This window comes from Drosophila nasuta, chromosome 3, assembly GCF_023558535.2.
Source record: "Drosophila nasuta strain 15112-1781.00 chromosome 3, ASM2355853v1, whole genome shotgun sequence".
Lineage (NCBI taxonomy): Eukaryota > Metazoa > Arthropoda > Insecta > Diptera > Drosophilidae > Drosophila > Drosophila nasuta.
In genome coordinates this window covers 30,907,842-30,926,308 of record NC_083457.1, presented here as the reverse complement: position 1 = coordinate 30,926,308, position 18,467 = coordinate 30,907,842, and the positions used below count along the sequence as shown (strand labels likewise).

The 18,467-nt window shown below is 42.2% G+C and overlaps 8 protein-coding genes across 10 annotated transcripts; 4 read left to right on the top strand and 4 right to left on the bottom strand.

Moving 5' to 3' along the window:
• Positions 1-1,198: 1,198 nt before the first annotated feature.
• On the bottom strand, positions 1,199-4,755 carry LOC132794378 (inactive ubiquitin carboxyl-terminal hydrolase MINDY-4B). Its single transcript, XM_060804796.1, has 8 exons — positions 4,546-4,755; positions 4,263-4,477; positions 4,025-4,193; positions 3,498-3,563; positions 3,338-3,408; positions 3,036-3,189; positions 2,899-2,970; positions 1,199-2,581 (listed from the first exon to the last, which is right to left on the bottom strand). The coding sequence occupies exons 1-8, from the start codon at positions 4,600-4,602 to the stop codon at positions 2,060-2,062; spliced, it is 1,326 nt and encodes a 441-aa protein (XP_060660779.1). The 5' UTR covers positions 4,603-4,755; the 3' UTR covers positions 1,199-2,059.
• Positions 4,756-6,103: 1,348 nt separating this feature from the next.
• LOC132794370 (uncharacterized aarF domain-containing protein kinase 5-like) lies at positions 6,104-8,276 on the bottom strand. 2 transcript variants are annotated; one of them, XM_060804781.1, is made up of 5 exons: positions 8,138-8,276; positions 7,218-8,075; positions 6,987-7,152; positions 6,575-6,923; positions 6,104-6,515 (listed from the first exon to the last, which is right to left on the bottom strand). In XM_060804781.1, exons 1-5 carry the CDS (start codon positions 8,150-8,152, stop codon positions 6,215-6,217), a joined length of 1,689 nt encoding a protein of 562 aa, XP_060660764.1. In that variant the 5' UTR covers positions 8,153-8,276; the 3' UTR covers positions 6,104-6,214. The 2 variants fall into 2 exon arrangements, with proteins under 2 accessions (XP_060660764.1, XP_060660765.1); XM_060804782.1 differs by lacking the exon at positions 6,104-6,515 and having other exon boundaries at positions 6,673-6,923; positions 6,983-7,152.
• A 581-nt stretch (positions 8,277-8,857) lies between these two features.
• Positions 8,858-11,348, top strand: LOC132794373 (protein wntless-like). The gene is given in 3 exon segments (XM_060804784.1): positions 8,858-9,599; positions 9,602-10,165; positions 11,104-11,348. Coding segments are annotated over 3 exon segments (1,551 nt in total).
• On the top strand, positions 10,552-11,034 carry LOC132794381 (V-type proton ATPase 16 kDa proteolipid subunit c-like). Its single transcript, XM_060804802.1, has one exon. The coding sequence runs from the start codon at positions 10,552-10,554 to the stop codon at positions 11,032-11,034; it is 483 nt and encodes a 160-aa protein (XP_060660785.1).
• On the bottom strand, positions 11,312-13,147 carry LOC132794376 (uncharacterized aarF domain-containing protein kinase 5-like). Of its 2 annotated transcripts, none has more exons than XM_060804794.1 (4): positions 12,828-13,146; positions 11,908-12,765; positions 11,677-11,842; positions 11,312-11,613 (listed from the first exon to the last, which is right to left on the bottom strand). In XM_060804794.1, exons 1-4 carry the CDS (start codon positions 12,840-12,842, stop codon positions 11,312-11,314), a joined length of 1,341 nt encoding a protein of 446 aa, XP_060660777.1. In that variant the 5' UTR covers positions 12,843-13,146. The 2 variants fall into 2 exon arrangements, with proteins under 2 accessions (XP_060660777.1, XP_060660778.1); XM_060804795.1 differs by having other exon boundaries at positions 11,481-11,613; positions 11,673-11,842; positions 12,828-13,147.
• A 79-nt stretch (positions 13,148-13,226) lies between these two features.
• Positions 13,227-16,803, top strand: LOC132794372 (protein wntless). Its single transcript, XM_060804783.1, is given in 3 exon segments — positions 13,227-14,753; positions 14,756-14,851; positions 15,788-16,803. Coding segments are annotated over 3 exon segments (1,683 nt in total). The 5' UTR covers positions 13,227-13,546; the 3' UTR covers positions 16,168-16,803.
• On the top strand, positions 15,087-15,781 carry LOC132794382 (V-type proton ATPase 16 kDa proteolipid subunit c-like). Its single transcript, XM_060804803.1, has one exon. The coding sequence runs from the start codon at positions 15,236-15,238 to the stop codon at positions 15,716-15,718; it is 483 nt and encodes a 160-aa protein (XP_060660786.1). The 5' UTR covers positions 15,087-15,235; the 3' UTR covers positions 15,719-15,781.
• Positions 16,804-16,817: 14 nt separating the features above from the next.
• LOC132794375 (putative Dol-P-Glc:Glc(2)Man(9)GlcNAc(2)-PP-Dol alpha-1,2-glucosyltransferase) lies at positions 16,818-18,418 on the bottom strand. The gene is given in 4 exon segments (XM_060804793.1): positions 16,818-16,896; positions 16,898-17,572; positions 17,632-18,102; positions 18,175-18,418. Coding segments are annotated over 4 exon segments (1,350 nt in total). The 5' UTR covers positions 18,328-18,418; the 3' UTR covers positions 16,818-16,845.
• Positions 18,419-18,467: the final 49 nt, after the last annotated feature.

Below are 18,467 nucleotides of genomic sequence, written 5' to 3'. Positions count from 1 at the left end.
CCGGAAATGCAAACAAACAGCAGCTAAAATGTGGGCCGCAACCATTTCAATAATGCATGTTGGCACACTTGTCTATCAAGGCGTTACTTCAGACCCTCAGCGGACCTACAGACGGACAAACAGACTGACTGTCAGACAGACAGACTGAAGGGTGGACAGACAGCGGGACAGATAAAGCAGAGGCCAATGATTTAGTCACATGGGCTGGGCTGGGCCCTCGTGGGACTCGAATCGCGTGCCAACTGATAGCGATGGTAATGGGTAATGGCAATTGAAAGGGGGAAAATAACAAAAATAAAAAACCAAAACAACAAAAAAAAAACATAAAAATAAAGAAAAACAGTTTGAGAAATTACCGAAAAGCCAACAACATATTTGAGATAATGGTCTTACTGATGGAATTCAATTATACAAAGTGGTAAAAAGAAACGAATCGTAATTCCAGACTATCTATATTTGTTTCAATCCAATCGAAGTTCTTTCGGAAACAAATTTAATGTAAATAATATTATATAAAGCATATATGCGGATAAACCAAACTGGTATTAATGAATATTTCTACAATTTATACATAATTCAATATCAAATATGTATTTATGTATGGGTATTAATAATGTTAGTTAGGCATTTACTAAATCTTTAAATATTACAAATAATAATAATAATAATAATAATAATATACTAACCAATCTCAAGGGTACATCTTTCGTGAATAATATCAAATATTCTTATAAATTCTATAAAGTCAAATATTACAATGATATTCGCAATTTAAAATATTTCAATATCAAGAAACAATTACAAAACCAATCTACCGTAACGACTAAACTATTCTCTTATTCAAAGAAATATCACAAAAAAAAAGATTTCAACGCAAACTAAATAAAAGAAAACTCTCTTTAACAACTGGCTAAAACAAGGAACTTCAATCATTTTTGTGCAATGAAACCACAACAAAAAACCAACCAACCAAAAAAAAAAAACACAAATAACTTTAATAAATATCATACAAATTTATTAATAAATATTTTTTTAAATAACTTGCATTTGTTATTCATTGGGTCTTTATTGGGTTTTTACTAAATTTAAAGATATTATATTTTCTGGTGAAATTGTTGAGATCCTTTTTCTGAAAAATCGTCCCGATATTAAAGAATTGATCGTGTTTTTCATAATTATCTTGAACATTTATTTCTAAATACATCTTAACAATTTTTGTATTTTATGCGAATGTAATTGTAAGTGCCGTGGATAGTTTAGTATCGTTATTTGATCGTCTAGTGGCTCCAGGCGGCAACCTCAACTGGTTGAGTTCCTGTAGTCGCTCTTGATGGATTGAGAGAGGCCTCGGTAACATAATTTCCGCAATATTTTACGTGTATTTACCATCGCTGTTTTGGAATTTACAAATTCGTGTATCTTTTTAAAATACCATTTGAAAATTATTTGACATTTCTTCAGAACAGAGCTCAGAGACAGCCATTATTAGAAGTCAACTAAGTGAATAATTAGAAAATGTGTGCAGGGTTTTTTGTTTTTTTAGTTTTATAACTATGAAGCATACAATTAATGGCACTAGACTATAGTAATTAAAACTAGTTAAGGAATCTACCATCCATTAAGGGGAGTTATACTTCTATGTATTGTTCTTTAGAGCTCTATCACAACTAGTAAGTGAATAATAAAAAACTACATAACAAATGATAATAGTAATTATTTTGGTAAGGGGAACTTACGGGAATTGTATTATAAAAAGGATTGTTAGACTAACAAATGGTGCTAGGACAACTATGGAACTGTAGGAGTAGACAACTTACTTGGCTGCAAATGGTGTAGGGTATTGGTCATTCGCCAAGAAAGTCGATTTATATCATAGATTAAGAGACAACATAACAAGCTGACATGCTGACAATGCAAATTGTGAGAAAAGGGGAGAAGGAAATTGTTTAGTGGGAACTACACTAGAGGCCGGGGGAGGAAAGTTAGCTAACTTCTTTAGAGGGGGGAAAGTAGAGTTTTGCATTTTCGTTTATGATGGGGGAGGAGCTGGTCTCTCGTACTACTGTGTGGTACTAAAAAGATAACTCAACATCGATGGCTGCACGTGAAAGCTTATAGTTGCCTCTTCCCACTTGGTATGAATCAAACGCTGCAATGGCGTGTTGAGCGTTGACTCCTCCTTGGCGACCACATCGTTGCCAGCGCTAGCACCACTAGCACCACCACCGCCGCTAGTGCCAGCGACACCAACAACGCCGGCAGCAGCACCACCAACCGGCGAGACAGGCTCATCCTTGCCCGGCTTGCCCGACAATGAGGTGCTCTCCGGTGTAATTGGCTGCCGCTCCAACATGACCAATGCCTGCTCATTATACGTCCGATTATCGATGGTCATCAGTATCTGATGGCCCGAACAGCTGTAATAGTTCACATCAAAGCGCGACTCGGCATGATAGTTGCGCAACAGATCCGGGTTACGATTAAAGATTACACCATAATGACCCGTGCAGCTTGTTATCCAAATGGGATAGTTGGGCGTCTTCAGACGCGAACCCGGTTGCCGCGATTGATTGACAGCAGCCTAGAAATAGGGGAAAAAACAGTAAGAAACGTATAAATTTATCAACTGAAATTCAACTGTTAAGAGTCTACTAATTGATTATAAGTTAACCTTTTTTTTGAAAAATTAATCAAAGTTAATCTTAAACTGTGATAGATCCTCAAGTGTACTTTTTATAATTTAGTGTTTTTTCTCTCTAAGGTTCAAGTGTTCAAGGAGACGAACAGTCAGAAAGTTAAAGTCGAAGAAGTGAGTGTTTTACTGTCTTTACACTCCGATTCACTTTACGGTATGAAGGATGTAAGGGAATGGAATTAAAAATCAATAATACTACTTACACTGGCGGACTCAATATCCCAGAGCAGCAAACCGATCATACAACGCTTTAGTACTCCGTACTGTGGCACAGCCTGCAATGGAAAATAATGGCAAATTAAGATCTAAGATCAACTCATAAGTTGCTGCAATTAATCACATAGCTATTTTCATCGCCCACATTAATGACGCCGTTGTGTATATAGGGCGTGGCACGTCCGGTCAACAGCAGCGTGACAATCATCAAGGATCCCTCTTCGTGGTTGCTCATCGTCAAAGGCGAACCCTTCGTCGAGTCCAAATCCGTGCGCACTCTGCATCGAGTTGTAAAAAAGGTTTACAAAGATTATGAAATCAATTAGCCCAAATACTTTAATAGTTTAAAGACTGTTTTAGCTATATCTAGACTATCTAACGTGTTTGCCGAATTTTTAATCGCACTCTCTACAGCTGAAATCTTACTTTCCCATCGAACGTGTGAGGACGGCGCTATAGAGAAACAGCAAAGTGCCCGGGGTCTCCTCTTCTGTAAACTTTTGGAAGTGAATTAGATAAATTTTGTATATAAAGAACATTCATAGAGCTACAGAAGTGAGTACAATTCTGTAACTTCAATTCTTACGTATTTGAAATTGCGCTTCATAAAGTGCTCCAGTTCGTCGTTGGGGGAGAGAGTGAAGGTATAGAGCTATAGGTAAAAAAAATCAATTGATTTATTGAACAGAAACAAAGGAAAAAATTTGTTACACGACACTAGTATTGAATTTGAAATACAGATTAGAAATATTTGTAGCTTTTAATATTTCGAAAAGTTTATTAGGTTTAATAAATTTTAACTGATGTGAGGAATTTTTCAATTAAGAATTCTTCGGAATTTTCAACACATTCTAATTTTTTAAAAACAGAAAATTAAATTTAATGTTAAGACTATAAAAAGTAAGTGGCATAGATAAATACTTGTTGTGTAAGCTTAGAAAACAAGTTAAACAATGCGGCAAATCTTAAAAAATTAATTAAAAAATTGTTTAAGTTATAGAAATTTTACTCTGATTTGAAATATATAGAATATATTATAGATATAGAATTTTTTGCTACAAAAAGTAATAAGCAAAATCAATAAGTAACCAGTTATGCAATCGCTGGGCTTACCTTCTCGGTGACCGTGTCATGAAAGTAGCTGGCACTGTGATCCACAAACACCTCATCCTCGGAGGGCAGCACCATGGTGACCTTGCCCTTGTCCGAGATGGTGCGCAGTATTTCGATTAGGGCGTGGAAGAGTGCATCCCTCTGCATATCAGCAGTGGCCAGCAGAGGACTGAAAGAAAGCACACACTCAATCACATCTTAAATTTTCCCGGGGATTCCCCTTAAGCGATCCACGCACTCAGTGCAATTGTTGCGAGTACTCTTGCGGGAGAAGAGCAAATACTTTACGATGAAGCCCTGCACCACGGAGAGCAGACCGCGTGTAGCATTCCTCGGACATCGAAGTCCATAGGCCAACTCCTCCTTGGGTGGAGCACCAAAGACGAAGGCCGTCTGCAGCCACTCGGCACGCATTGGGATCGCCGCTGTGCCAAAGACGAGCTTGCGCAGCTCCTATAAAAAAGCAACAACAGCAACGATTCCAGTACGAATGTTATTCCCGATTTTGGAGGATCGTTTACCGTTGCCAGTTCGCTGGTAATCGGCGTGCCGCCCTGCAAAATGAACTCCTTATTCATGGCTAATTGGTATCGGTGATATTCGGAGACTTTTTCCGTTCGGATAATTTGCAATTTCCGCTCGAGACCTTTGCTACGTTCCGCGACTTGTCTGCAAATGCTTACTCCAGCTGCCTGCTGAGCTACTTCTAAGCCTTCGACGAGTCCTTTGCCTGACTGACATTCAGACAGCCGACATTTCAGGCGTTTCACACTTTAGCGTTGATTTTTAATTTCATATTTAGTTCTGGCTCCAAACAACAAAACCAGCAACAATAGTGCCAATGAACAATGGCGCAAAAATATGAGTAAACAATGCAAATATTGTTTTGGAAAATACTTTTGTACTTTCAAATTATATTTCTTAAATTTGAAATTTTTTCGAACCTAAATATTTGTGATATTTGAAAGATAAGAATGGTATTTATTATTATAAAGAATTTGCAAATTCTGGAAAGCTTATAGAGAGTTCTGTATATATTTATAGAGATTTGAGATTAACACAATACTCTTAAGTCTCATTGGCAAAATAGTTTTTTAAATGGCGACGATATTTATAGCTGAAGAAAAGTATTTTGAAATACGTTCAATTACTCAGATAAGCGAAGCTAAAATGTAAATATCAGTTTTTTAATTACAGACATCAATAGCCAAGTCTTAAATCTAATATATCTATTCGATAAGGATTTCTGAAACTTATCGCTCTATTCACAAAATCGCTTTCAAATAAATTTGTACTTATTACTATTAACATTTTCCAAAAATACTATTAGATTTGGCCACAGTAAAGCTCGACCTAGGCTTAGAGGACTTGACTCGCTTGTCTGTCAGTCAGCGAAAGTAACTTTAAATGAAATTGAATTGAATTTAGTTCTGTGTGCACCACACGATATACTCCATATACTCGATGGTGCACTTTATGTGAAAGTGTTATAAAGGTGTTCGGGAGGCGCCTCATTCACAACTTGCTCATATCGTGCATATATACTATATATGTATATGCAAGTATATTGGGCGCAAAGATTTTTGGCATGTTGATGCCTGCCATGGCGCCCCACACAACCGGAAATATGTAGTTGTTGACGCCCATTTGTGCCTATTTCGGGGCAGAAATATGTGTGTTCCTCAGAAGTCGACAATGCTCGATATTCACAAATATATATAGCTGGTTAATTAGATACCCTCTATGCTTTGGTTACCAATTTAAAGTCTTCGTATAAACGTGCCTAAATAAATACACTTTACTTGCAAAAAAATCAGGACTTAAGATGATTTGTGTTGAATTTTTACAGGGTATACGGCGCAGTAGTTGCATAAAATTCAAAAAGTTTTCGCTAATCTGAAAACTCTATTGATTCGTTGTGTTTGGGACTCCTAAGTGGCAGTGAATGTTGGTTAGCAATAACTGTTTTGAGTGAGCCAACCTTGGATAGCAGAGCTGCAATTTAATTAAAGTAGCTTATGTGACCTTTAGATAGCTAAACGGGTTGTCTATGTTCATCCAAATGACAAGCTGTAAGCGTAAAAGTTGCAAGTTTTAATCTATTTAGCTTCTTTGAAATGACAAGAATCACAATTATAAAAAGTATTGCACACATTAACGACAAATGCTTATAGAGAAATGCTCAATTAGCTAGTGCAATTGCTGCTTGTCCTGTTCCATCAAATCATGCATTAGCGTTTTTGCAGATTCCGGAGCGCGTCCCACCAGATACAAGAAATTAAAATAATAGTTCATGACCCGTAACCGCATTGATGCTGACCACAGACAGTACTCGAAGTAAATGCGACGACACATCCAGCGCATGTACTGTACCGGGGATCTCTGATTGCGCTGGTAAAGACAGCGCTGGGCATAGCGTGCCATGACCTGTGGACGATTCACAACATTCCCATGCTTGTCCCCAATGGATCGCACCGTATTCAAATTGCGGCTAAAATACAAAACATTTTTATTATAGTAAATTAATAAGTTATTCAATGGAGAACTCACATGACGAATAGCATGCTGCGCGGCATTTCCTTGAGCGTACTCATAATAACATCGAAGTTCTCCCTGGCCACCTTGCGTATGTGATCAAGCTCCTCCTGAGAGAGCTTGCTACGAATTGGACCGCTGCGCATTCGTATGGGCTGCTGAAAGAGCACTTCAGCAAACTTGATATACTCGACTACGTCAATCTTGTTGGCAGCCACCTTCATCTTGGCCTCATCTCGCAAAACAGTTGCCTCCCAAAACTCACACAGCGGACCGCGCACATTCTCCGGCAACTCCTCGTAGAGCCCATGATCTAATAAGACAATCTCCGCGTGTCCATTGTGTGCATTTTTTCGTACAAAAACTGCAAATTAAATGTTATGCTGCTTTCTTGAGCCGATCGTCACAAATTATTATGATTACCCACTGTTGCCGGGATGCGGATCAGCGTGCACGAAACCAGTGTGAAAGATTTGCTCGGCAAACACATTATATAGCTTCGAGTCAACATCAATGAGGCTTAGGTTTTGTTGCTTAATTGCATCCACATCGCCGATTTTATAGCCATCCATCCATTCCATGGTCAGCACGCGCTACAACACAAGGTATTCAGTAGGTTAAAATAAATACATTTGTGATAAATATATAAAGCACTTACAGTTTTTGTTTGTGGCCAATAGATTTTGGGGACTGCAACATAGCTAAGCTTCTTTAAATCGTTCGCGCATCGTTCAGCATTGTGTCCTTCCTGAACAAAGTTGAGTTCTTGTACTAGATTCTTGCGCAGATCGTTCATGATCCAGCCGAAATTGTAGTTCTTAAAGACCAACTCGATAATGTCCTGGAGAAAGATAATGGTCGCCACATCACTAATAAATCGCTTCTGCAAATCGCTGTACTGCACTTTGACGGCCACCTGCTCGCCGCTATGCAATCTCGCTTTGAACACCTGAGCTAAACTCGCGGCCGCAATGGGCTTGTAATCAAACTCTTCGTATAACTCCTCAGGCAATTGGCCAAAATCTGTGCGAAACACCTTTTGAATGTCCTCTTTTGACGTAGGCAAACATTGATCCTGTAGCTTAGCTAGCGTACTGGTATATTCAATGGGCAATATGTGATTGATGGCCGCAAAGCCTTGCCCCACTTTTATATAGAGGCCACCGTTAAGCAGACAGGTTTCCAGCAGACGATCAGCACTCTTTTGATGTAATACCTTAATCTTTGTCTTGTACTCGGCATCATTTTCATCGAGTCCCAAATAATCGATAGCAATTAACACCGCTGTCTTCACTGAACGCACAAAGCGCACCGACGATCCTGAGTAGGTGAAATCATTAACATAGCCATCATAGCCAAGTGCTCCAGCACCAACCAGTGCAAATCCCAGACGTACAAAGGGCAAAGTCTTCCAGCTACGACTTTGATTACTCTGATGGGCTGTTGCCCGTCGGCTATGAAACTGTCTAATTCGAAATGTCGACCGGTAAGCAATGCCAGGTAATTGCCAAAGTTGCTGTAAGACGTAAAGAAAGAGTTTTTTAGAACTGTTGGTAAATAAATGGATTTCTCACTTACAGATGTTCGCTGCATACTTATGGACTTGTGTACTTTCTTATCAAAACAATTACAAACAGCTGTTTAGCTTTACCGCTGTAGCAGCTGCAGCGCGATATGCATTTACCCATCTGCCCATTAGCAGGTATACCTAATTTTGTGCAATATCTAAATGTCCAAATTAATAAATTTAACTTTTGTGTGAGAGCTATTTTGCAGTAAGCAACAGGTATAATTTAATCACATTTCGAATTTGTTGTGGCTATTGCAACATTGTGGCAACTGTAGCCATGTTATCGATAGATAAGTGGTTGACTACAGAAAGCATCGATACCTTAAGAGTTGCCAGCAATTGTCTAATTTTAAATTATTTTTTGCTTTCTGTTGCACAAATATGCGTCATCATGGAATTATTATGAATATAAGTATATCCTGCAATTTTACAGATTTTGTAAATTACTGCTAATCGGTCAATGACAGCAACAGCTGTTTCGCAGGCTGTCTGCAAATTAGTCGACAACTCTAACATTCTGTATACGAACGCCGCCGCTTTGTTTGTTTCGCCGACAGTCGACGAAGAAGTCGGCACCTAACATTTCGAGTTCTTTTTATAGCGCAAATACAAATTGTTTACATTAACGTGAGATATCAAAAGTAGAGGACACGCCTGCTGCCTCGTAAATCGAAATAACGCAGTAACTGTGATTGTGCCGCACCTTAGCCAAAAAAGTCAAAAAGAAAATGTCGGGTACGATTCTGGAGAATTTGAGCGGTCGCAAGCTGTCCATATTGGTGAGCAGTCTATTGCTTTGTCAAGTGGCCTGCTTCCTGCTGGGTGGTCTCTATGCTCCCCTCCCTGCTGGTCATCAAACTGTGCTTGGCACCAAGTGTCGTGATGATCCCAGTCGCCAAAACGACACCAGCTTTTTTGTGTATTCACGTGGCGCCGGTGCCTGTAATCCGGTGCAGCTAGACGAGATTGAAGATGATCCACTGAAGATGGCCAATCAATTGGTGTATGTTTTTCAAATGCCGCTACCACGCAATAATCGTGTACTGGATTATAGCCGGTGGCAACAGAATCTCATTGGAGTGCTGCAGGTGGACATTGCATATGCTTCGTCTTCGGAGCTAAGTGAACCGCCCAAGGATCTGCAGTTGACCATTGAGGCGCGACTCGCCTATCGCAACAACGACGATGGTGACAAGGATTGGCAGCTGTATGCAAACAGCGTAGAACATCGCTATCTCGACTGTCATCCAACGCATAAACACGCCAAGGAGACCCTCTACAATTGCGACATCATTCCACTGTTTGAGCTGGGCGCACTGCATCACAGCTTCTATTTGCTGAACCTGCGCTTCCCCATGGACTCGCCCAAGCAAATTAACATGCAAGTGGGACACATGCATGATCTCACCTTGACAGCCATCTATCAGAATGGTGGCTTCACTCAAGTCTGGCTGCTACTCAAGACGCTGCTCTTCCCTTCGTCGTGGGCATTATGATCTGGTTCTGGCGTCGCGTTCACATCCTGCAACGTTCTCCTGCCCTCTTGGAATACATGCTGCTCTATTTGGGTGGTGCTTTGAGCTTCCTCAATCTGCCACTCGAGTATCTGACGCTGGGCGTGGAAATGCCATATATGCTGCTGCTGAGCGATGTGCGACAAGGCATATTTTACGCCATGCTTCTCTCCTTCTGGCTTGTGTTTGCCGGCGAGCATATGCTCATCCAGGATTCGCCCAACAAGTCCACCATACGCTCACGCTACTGGAAACATCTGTCGGCCGTTGTTGTCGGTTGCATTTCGCTGTTTGTGTTTGACATTTGCGAACGGGGAGTCCAACTGCGCAATCCCTTCTACTCCATTTGGACAACGCCGCTGGGCGCCAAGGTTGCCATGAGTTTCATTGTGCTGGCTGGTGTTTCGGCTGCCGTCTACTTTCTCTTTCTCTGCTTCATGGTGTGGAAAGTGTTCAAGGACATTGGCGATAAACGTACTTCATTGCCATCCATGTCCCAGGCGCGTCGTTTGCATTACGAGGGTGAGTAGATATACCATTCATAAATATTTCTTCTTCGATATACATTAAACTGTGCTGAGTGACTGAACTCTAAAAGTATGGCTGGAATTAGGAGGGTTTTCAAGATTGCCACTATTTTTATCTACAGATTAAAGTTTATATAAAAAGTTTAAACGGTAAGAGCCCAGTAAAGTAGGCAATAGAAATGGTCTTTGGGGATATTCTAAAAGTTTATTTTAATTTTTTTGAAAGAATTCATCGAAAAGATAAAAAACCAACTTCATAATAGTAAAAATATGTATTTAAAAATTCCAATCGGTTTATAACTGAGTAGGCAACTGATTTAGGTGTTAAGCTATACTTCAATTGTGCGTCCAACTCTATAGCAAAGGAAACCATATTGCAAAATGTCTTCAACCGAAGGTGAAGCCACTATTGATGAGCCGCCGCATGCATGTTTCTTTTGTGTCATGGGCGTCACCTCGGCCATTGTGTTTACCACCATGGGAGCTGCTTATGGAACAGCCAAGTCGGGTGTGGGTGTTGCAACAATGGCCGTCAAGCATCCCGAACTAATTATGAAGTCCATCATACCCGTTGTCATGGCTGGCATTATTGCCATCTATGGATTGGTTGTCGCTGTTCTCCTGGCGGGCACAATTGCCGATGTGTCTACCAGTTTCCGTGCTTTTCTTAATCTGGGCGCTGGCATTGCTGTGGGTCTCTCTGGCATGGCTTCAGGCTTTGCCATTGGCGTTGTGGGTGACGCTGGAGTTCGTGGTTCGGCACTGCAACCAAAGCTCTTTGTGGGCGTCGTTTTGATTTTGATCTTTGCCGAAGTGCTGGGTCTTTATGGCCTGATTGTGGCCATCTATTTGTTTACCAAGTAATAGGAACTTAACTTGTAATTTCAAAAGATTCGACACTTAATAAACTTGTGCGTATTCATTTATTTGTAGGTCTCATCTATCGCTTCAAATTCCTTATGCTGGCCACTTTGCTGTGCGCTGGTTTGACCGTCGCCGGCTTCATCATGGGCCAAATGGCCGAAGGACACTGGCAATGGAACGAAGAAATCGAAATTCAGCTAACGTCCGCTTTTCTCACCGGCGTCTATGGCATGTGGAACATCTACATCTTTGCCCTGCTCATCTTGTATGCGCCCAGTCACAAGCAATGGCCCACGATGCAAGCTCCACGATGATCAAGCTCCTCCTGAGAGAGCTTGCTACGAATTGGACCGCTGCGCATTCGTATGGGCTGCTGAAAGAGCACTTCAGCAAACTTGATATACTCGACTACGTCAATCTTGTTGGCAGCCACCTTCATCTTGGCCTCATCTCGCAAAACAGTTGCCTCCCAAAACTCACACAGCGGACCGCGCACATTCTCCGGCAACTCCTCGTAGAGCCCATGATCTAATAAGACAATCTCCGCGTGTCCATTGTGTGCATTTTTTCGTACAAAAACTGCAAATTAAATGTTATGCTGCTTTCTTGAGCCGATCGTCACAAATTATTATGATTACCCACTGTTGCCGGGATGCGGATCAGCGTGCACGAAACCAGTGTGAAAGATTTGCTCGGCAAACACATTATATAGCTTCGAGTCAACATCAATGAGGCTTAGGTTTTGTTGCTTAATTGCATCCACATCGCCGATTTTATAGCCATCCATCCATTCCATGGTCAGCACGCGCTACAACACAAGGTATTCAGTAGGTTAAAATAAATACATTTGTGATAAATATATAAAGCACTTACAGTTTTTGTTTGTGGCCAATAGATTTTGGGGACTGCAACATAGCTAAGCTTCTTTAAATCGTTCGCGCATCGTTCAGCATTGTGTCCTTCCTGAACAAAGTTGAGTTCTTGTACTAGATTCTTGCGCAGATCGTTCATGATCCAGCCGAAATTGTAGTTCTTAAAGACCAACTCGATAATGTCCTGGAGAAAGATAATGGTCGCCACATCACTAATAAATCGCTTCTGCAAATCGCTGTACTGCACTTTGACGGCCACCTGCTCGCCGCTATGCAATCTCGCTTTGAACACCTGAGCTAAACTCGCGGCCGCAATGGGCTTGTAATCAAACTCTTCGTATAACTCCTCAGGCAATTGGCCAAAATCTGTGCGAAACACCTTTTGAATGTCCTCTTTTGACGTAGGCAAACATTGATCCTGTAGCTTAGCTAGCGTACTGGTATATTCAATGGGCAATATGTGATTGATGGCCGCAAAGCCTTGCCCCACTTTTATATAGAGGCCACCGTTAAGCAGACAGGTTTCCAGCAGACGATCAGCACTCTTTTGATGTAATACCTTAATCTTTGTCTTGTACTCGGCATCATTTTCATCGAGTCCCAAATAATCGATAGCAATTAACACCGCTGTCTTCACTGAACGCACAAAGCGCACCGACGATCCTGAGTAGGTGAAATCATTAACATAGCCATCATAGCCAAGTGCTCCAGCACCAACCAGTGCAAATCCCAGACGTACAAAGGGCAAAGTCTTCCAGCTACGACTTTGATTACTCTGATGGGCTGTTGCCCGTCGGCTATGAAACTGTCTAATTCGAAATGTCGACCGGTAAGCAATGCCAGGTAATTGCCAAAGTTGCTGTAAGACGTAAAGAAAGAGTTTTTTAGAACTGTTGGTAAATAAATGGATTTCTCACTTACAGATGTTCGCTGCATACTTATGGACTTGTGTACTTTCTTATCAAAACAATTACAAACAGCTGTTTAGCTTTACCGCTGTAGCAGCTGCAGCGCGATATGCATTTACCCATCTGCCCATTAGCAGGTATACCTAATTTTGTGCAATATCTAAATGTCCAAATTAATAAATTTAACTTTTGTGTGAGAGCTATTTTGCAGTAAGCAACAGGTATAATTTAATCACATTTCGAATTTGTTGTGGCTATTGCAACATTGTGGCAACTGTAGCCATGTTATCGATAGATAAGTGGTTGACTACAGAAAGCATCGATACCTTAAGAGTTGCCAGCAATTGTCTAATTTTAAATTATTTTTGCTTTCTGTTGCACAAATATGCGTCATCATGGAATTATTATGAATATAAGTATATCCTGCAATTTTACAGATTTTGTAAATTACTGCTAATCGGTCAATGACAGCAACAGCTGTTTCGCAGGCTGTCTGCAAATTAGTCGACAACTCTAACATTCTGTATACGAACGCCGCCGCTTTGTTTGTTTCGCCGACAGTCGACGAAGAAGTCGGCACCTAACATTTCGAGTTCTTTTTATAGCGCAAATACAAATTGTTTACATTAACGTGAGATATCAAAAGTAGAGGACACGCCTGCTGCCTCGTAAATCGAAATAACGCAGTAACTGTGATTGTGCCGCACCTTAGCCAAAAAAGTCAAAAAGAAAATGTCGGGTACGATTCTGGAGAATTTGAGCGGTCGCAAGCTGTCCATATTGGTGAGCAGTCTATTGCTTTGTCAAGTGGCCTGCTTCCTGCTGGGTGGTCTCTATGCTCCCCTCCCTGCTGGTCATCAAACTGTGCTTGGCACCAAGTGTCGTGATGATCCCAGTCGCCAAAACGACACCAGCTTTTTTGTGTATTCACGTGGCGCCGGTGCCTGTAATCCGGTGCAGCTAGACGAGATTGAAGATGATCCACTGAAGATGGCCAATCAATTGGTGTATGTTTTTCAAATGCCGCTACCACGCAATAATCGTGTACTGGATTATAGCCGGTGGCAACAGAATCTCATTGGAGTGCTGCAGGTGGACATTGCATATGCTTCGTCTTCGGAGCTAAGTGAACCGCCCAAGGATCTGCAGTTGACCATTGAGGCGCGACTCGCCTATCGCAACAACGACGATGGTGACAAGGATTGGCAGCTGTATGCAAACAGCGTAGAACATCGCTATCTCGACTGTCATCCAACGCATAAACACGCCAAGGAGACCCTCTACAATTGCGACATCATTCCACTGTTTGAGCTGGGCGCACTGCATCACAGCTTCTATTTGCTGAACCTGCGCTTCCCCATGGACTCGCCCAAGCAAATTAACATGCAAGTGGGACACATGCATGATCTCACCTTGACAGCCATCTATCAGAATGGTGGCTTCACTCAAGTCTGGCTGCTACTCAAGACGCTGCTCTTCCCCTTCGTCGTGGGCATTATGATCTGGTTCTGGCGTCGCGTTCACATCCTGCAACGTTCTCCTGCCCTCTTGGAATACATGCTGCTCTATTTGGGTGGTGCTTTGAGCTTCCTCAATCTGCCACTCGAGTATCTGACGCTGGGCGTGGAAATGCCATATATGCTGCTGCTGAGCGATGTGCGACAAGGCATATTTTACGCCATGCTTCTCTCCTTCTGGCTTGTGTTTGCCGGCGAGCATATGCTCATCCAGGATTCGCCCAACAAGTCCACCATACGCTCACGCTACTGGAAACATCTGTCGGCCGTTGTTGTCGGTTGCATTTCGCTGTTTGTGTTTGACATTTGCGAACGGGGAGTCCAACTGCGCAATCCCTTCTACTCCATTTGGACAACGCCGCTGGGCGCCAAGGTTGCCATGAGTTTCATTGTGCTGGCTGGTGTTTCGGCTGCCGTCTACTTTCTCTCTGCTTCATGGTGTGGAAAGTGTTCAAGGACATTGGCGATAAACGTACTTCATTGCCATCCATGTCCCAGGCGCGTCGTTTGCATTACGAGGGTGAGTAGATATACCATTCATAAATATTTCTTCTTCGATATACATTAAACTGTGCTGAGTGACTGAACTCTAAAAGTATGGCTGGAATTAGGAGGGTTTTCAAGATTGCCACTATTTTTATCTACAGATTAAAGTTTATATAAAAGTTTAAACGGTAAGAGCCCAGTAAAGTAGGCAATAGAAATGGTCTTTGGGGATATTCTAAAAGTTTATTTTAATTTTTTTGAAAGAATTCATCGAAAAGATAAAAACCAACTTCATAATAGTAAAAATATGTATTTAAAAATTCCAATCGGTTTATAACTGAGTAGGCAACTGATTTAGGTGTTAAGCTATACTTCAATTGTGCGTCCAACTCTATAGCAAAGGAAACCATATTGCAAAATGTCTTCAACCGAAGGTGAAGCCACTATTGATGAGCCGCCGCATGCATGTTTCTTTTGTGTCATGGGCGTCACCTCGGCCATTGTGTTTACCACCATGGGAGCTGCTTATGGAACAGCCAAGTCGGGTGTGGGTGTTGCAACAATGGCCGTCAAGCATCCCGAACTAATTATGAAGTCCATCATACCCGTTGTCATGGCTGGCATTATTGCCATCTATGGATTGGTTGTCGCTGTTCTCCTGGCGGGCACAATTGCCGATGTGTCTACCAGTTTCCGTGCTTTTCTTAATCTGGGCGCTGGCATTGCTGTGGGTCTCTCTGGCATGGCTTCAGGCTTTGCCATTGGCGTTGTGGGTGACGCTGGAGTTCGTGGTTCGGCACTGCAACCAAAGCTCTTTGTGGGCGTCGTTTTGATTTTGATCTTTGCCGAAGTGCTGGGTCTTTATGGCCTGATTGTGGCCATCTATTTGTTTACCAAGTAATAGGAACTTAACTTGTAATTTCAAAAGATTCGACACTTAATAAACTTGTGCGTATTCATTTATTTGTAGGTCTCATCTATCGCTTCAAATTCCTTATGCTGGCCACTTTGCTGTGCGCTGGTTTGACCGTCGCCGGCTTCATCATGGGCCAAATGGCCGAAGGACACTGGCAATGGAACGAAGAAATCGAAATTCAGCTAACGTCCGCTTTTCTCACCGGCGTCTATGGCATGTGGAACATCTACATCTTTGCCCTGCTCATCTTGTATGCGCCCAGTCACAAGCAATGGCCCACGATGCACCAGCGGGACGAGACAACGCAGTCGAATGAGAATATTGTTGCATCCGCTGCCAGTGAAGAGATCGAATTCAGTCACCTGCCATCCGACTCCAATCCCAGCGAGATATCATCACTCACCTCCTTTGCACGCAAGGTGGCCTTTGATTAAAAGGGCCAAGCAAACAATGCGAACACAGGAGATGACACGGCCCGTCTTGAATCATTTATGTTGTGTGTGTGCCAAACTAATTCTAAGATTAGCTCTTGGCGATCCAGGAGAGAGAGAGAGAGAGAGAGGAAGGAGGGAGAAAGAGCACGCTCTGCACTTCAACTCAAAGCTCAAAGTGTTAGGACGTACTTTTGCATTAGTATTACCAATTAACAGAGTAACATTTCTTGCCTAGTTTTTGCATTTTACATACACATTATTATACTTAATGAATAGACTCGATTCTTAGCCATTTATCTTCATCATTCACGTATTTGTATTTCTTTTATTTTCTTTTTGTCATATCCATGTTTTTTAACTGATATTTTGTAGTAAACGCGTGTACTTATTCTCCCAGACAGTATTATACTATATATACATATATGTATGTGTGAAATCTTTTAATCTAGCTATTAAGAATCTCTATATGAACGAACATTTTATCGGGTGCAACATTTGAATACCATAAGATATAATTACATAAATATATATATATTTAGTGTACAACCAATCTTTACTTTTATAACTGACAAATCGTAGAGCAATTTATCACTCCAGTAGCAATGCAATGAATAAACAAAAGCAATATTCAATCGACTTAATGCTGTGTATTTTATGGAGATGGAGAGGGGAATGTGATTACCAAATGATGCGTTGCGGTGTCCGATAATTTTGCCAATAAAACTCTTTTTGTGAAGTACACATAGAACGTAACCACATTCAACAGCAGATGCACGCCCAGTTCCATCCACTCGGCGAATCCTTTGCGCGTGGGTCGCGTATTCAGTCGGAAGAGCACATACGGCACCAGGAAGTAACGCAGCTCGAGTAGCCGCTGGAAGCACAGCACCAGCAGCAGAGCCACCGGAAACATTATCTTAAAGCTGTCCGGCATATGCCGCAATCCACAGCAGAGCAACGCCAACGCGAGCACATACAGCGGTGTCATGGCATAGCGGAACCACCAATATCTGCCGTACAGACGACTCCACACATAGAAGGTATAGTGGCGGTTGTCGGCCAACAAATAGGGATGCACCACAGTATTCAGGTGAATCACTGTCGCGATAAGCATTACGGCTAGGACTGTGAGTAATCGATGGCGTTGCAGCAGTGCTAGAGCCGGACGCAATTGGCGCATCGTATTAGAGATGCCAAAGCCGGCAGCGAAGAGAGCGAAATATAAGAGCTGCGGCAGGTGCAGCGACGCTTCGTGAGCGCTTTTGTCGCCTACTACAATGGAGCCATTGATGAAGATGAAGCCAATAAATGGCAGTATGATTGAGGCATAGAAACAGCACTTGGCCAGTATGTGCAATATGCAATTGCAAATCAGCTGCGGACTGCTGAGCAGATGAAGCCAAAGCTGCAAGAAAAATGAGTATAAGCTATATGTAGATTGGAAAGAAACATTCAACTTGTTACCGCTGTGCCAAAAAGACGTATATTCTTTTCGCCCTCCGGCCGAGTCTTGGCGGCCTGTTGGACGACCGTGTCGAGTATGGTGATGCCACAGCCCATGCACACCCACACGATGTTTGTCTGACGCATGAGCACACTGGCTGCACCGCAGACAGCCGCCGGCAGATGGGCCTCCTGTTGCCAGTAATTGTAGAACAACAGCACCATGGTCAACGCCAACGTGTCCGTATAGTACAAATGACTGAAGAAATATAACGGTGGTAGCACAGATAGGGTTATGGCTTCGTGAGCCGCATAAGCATTGCCACCAGTACCAGCCAGTGTGCGTCGTCTTATCTTGTACAACAACAATATGTTGATACCGGCCCCAGCCAAGCTAAGGAGACGCAATCCAGTCACGGTGCAGGCATTGAAGGGCTGCAGCACCAGAGCGAGCAGATACAAGCCCGGGAAGGTGGTGATTTTCGAATCCCACTGCAATATTCATCCTTTTAGCACATTTAAAGTAAAGGTTACTATGGCCACCGTAGTCTGGCTACGCCTTACCACATCGAATTGCTTGCGGCAAAAGGCGAGGCCTTGTGGTATGTGAAACTCCTCATCGATGATGTAGTCCGAGGTGCTGTTGACACGCAGAAATAAGGGCAGCGAATACAACACAAACCCAACGGGTAGCACCAGTTTCCACGATCCTATCATTTTCTTTTCTACTCTGCCATGGATCGATGTCGTCTCTTCAGCTAGCTACGTTGTTTGTTTATTTTCGGATACCGACACCGGCACCTCTTATCGAAAGCTATCGATATATCAAGGTTTAGTATTTTTTTCTTCATAAGCGA

Coding starts and splice junctions, on each gene's coding strand:
- LOC132794381 (XM_060804802.1), top strand. CDS start 10,552: ATGTCTTCAACCGAAGGTGAAGCCACTATTGATGAGCCGCCGCATGCA.
- LOC132794376 (XM_060804794.1), bottom strand. Junction 11,843..11,907: donor ATTGGCCACAAACAAAAACT/GTAAGTGCTTTA, acceptor CTTGTGTTGTAG/CGCGTGCTGACCATGGAATG. Junction 11,614..11,676: donor TGATCCGCATCCCGGCAACA/GTGGGTAATCAT, acceptor TTTAATTTGCAG/TTTTTGTACGAAAAAATGCA.
- LOC132794370 (XM_060804781.1), bottom strand. Junction 7,153..7,217: donor ATTGGCCACAAACAAAAACT/GTAAGTGCTTTA, acceptor CTTGTGTTGTAG/CGCGTGCTGACCATGGAATG. Junction 6,516..6,574: donor CGCAGCATGCTATTCGTCAT/GTGAGTTCTCCA, acceptor TTTGTATTTTAG/CCGCAATTTGAATACGGTGC.
- LOC132794382 (XM_060804803.1), top strand. CDS start 15,236: ATGTCTTCAACCGAAGGTGAAGCCACTATTGATGAGCCGCCGCATGCA.
- LOC132794378 (XM_060804796.1), bottom strand. CDS start 4,602: ATGAATAAGGAGTTCATTTTGCAGGGCGGCACGCCGATTACCAGCGAA. Junction 2,971..3,035: donor TGGGCGATGAAAATAGCTAT/GTGATTAATTGC, acceptor TTTCCATTGCAG/GCTGTGCCACAGTACGGAGT. Junction 2,582..2,898: donor GGGATATTGAGTCCGCCAGT/GTAAGTAGTATT, acceptor CCCTATTTCTAG/GCTGCTGTCAATCAATCGCG.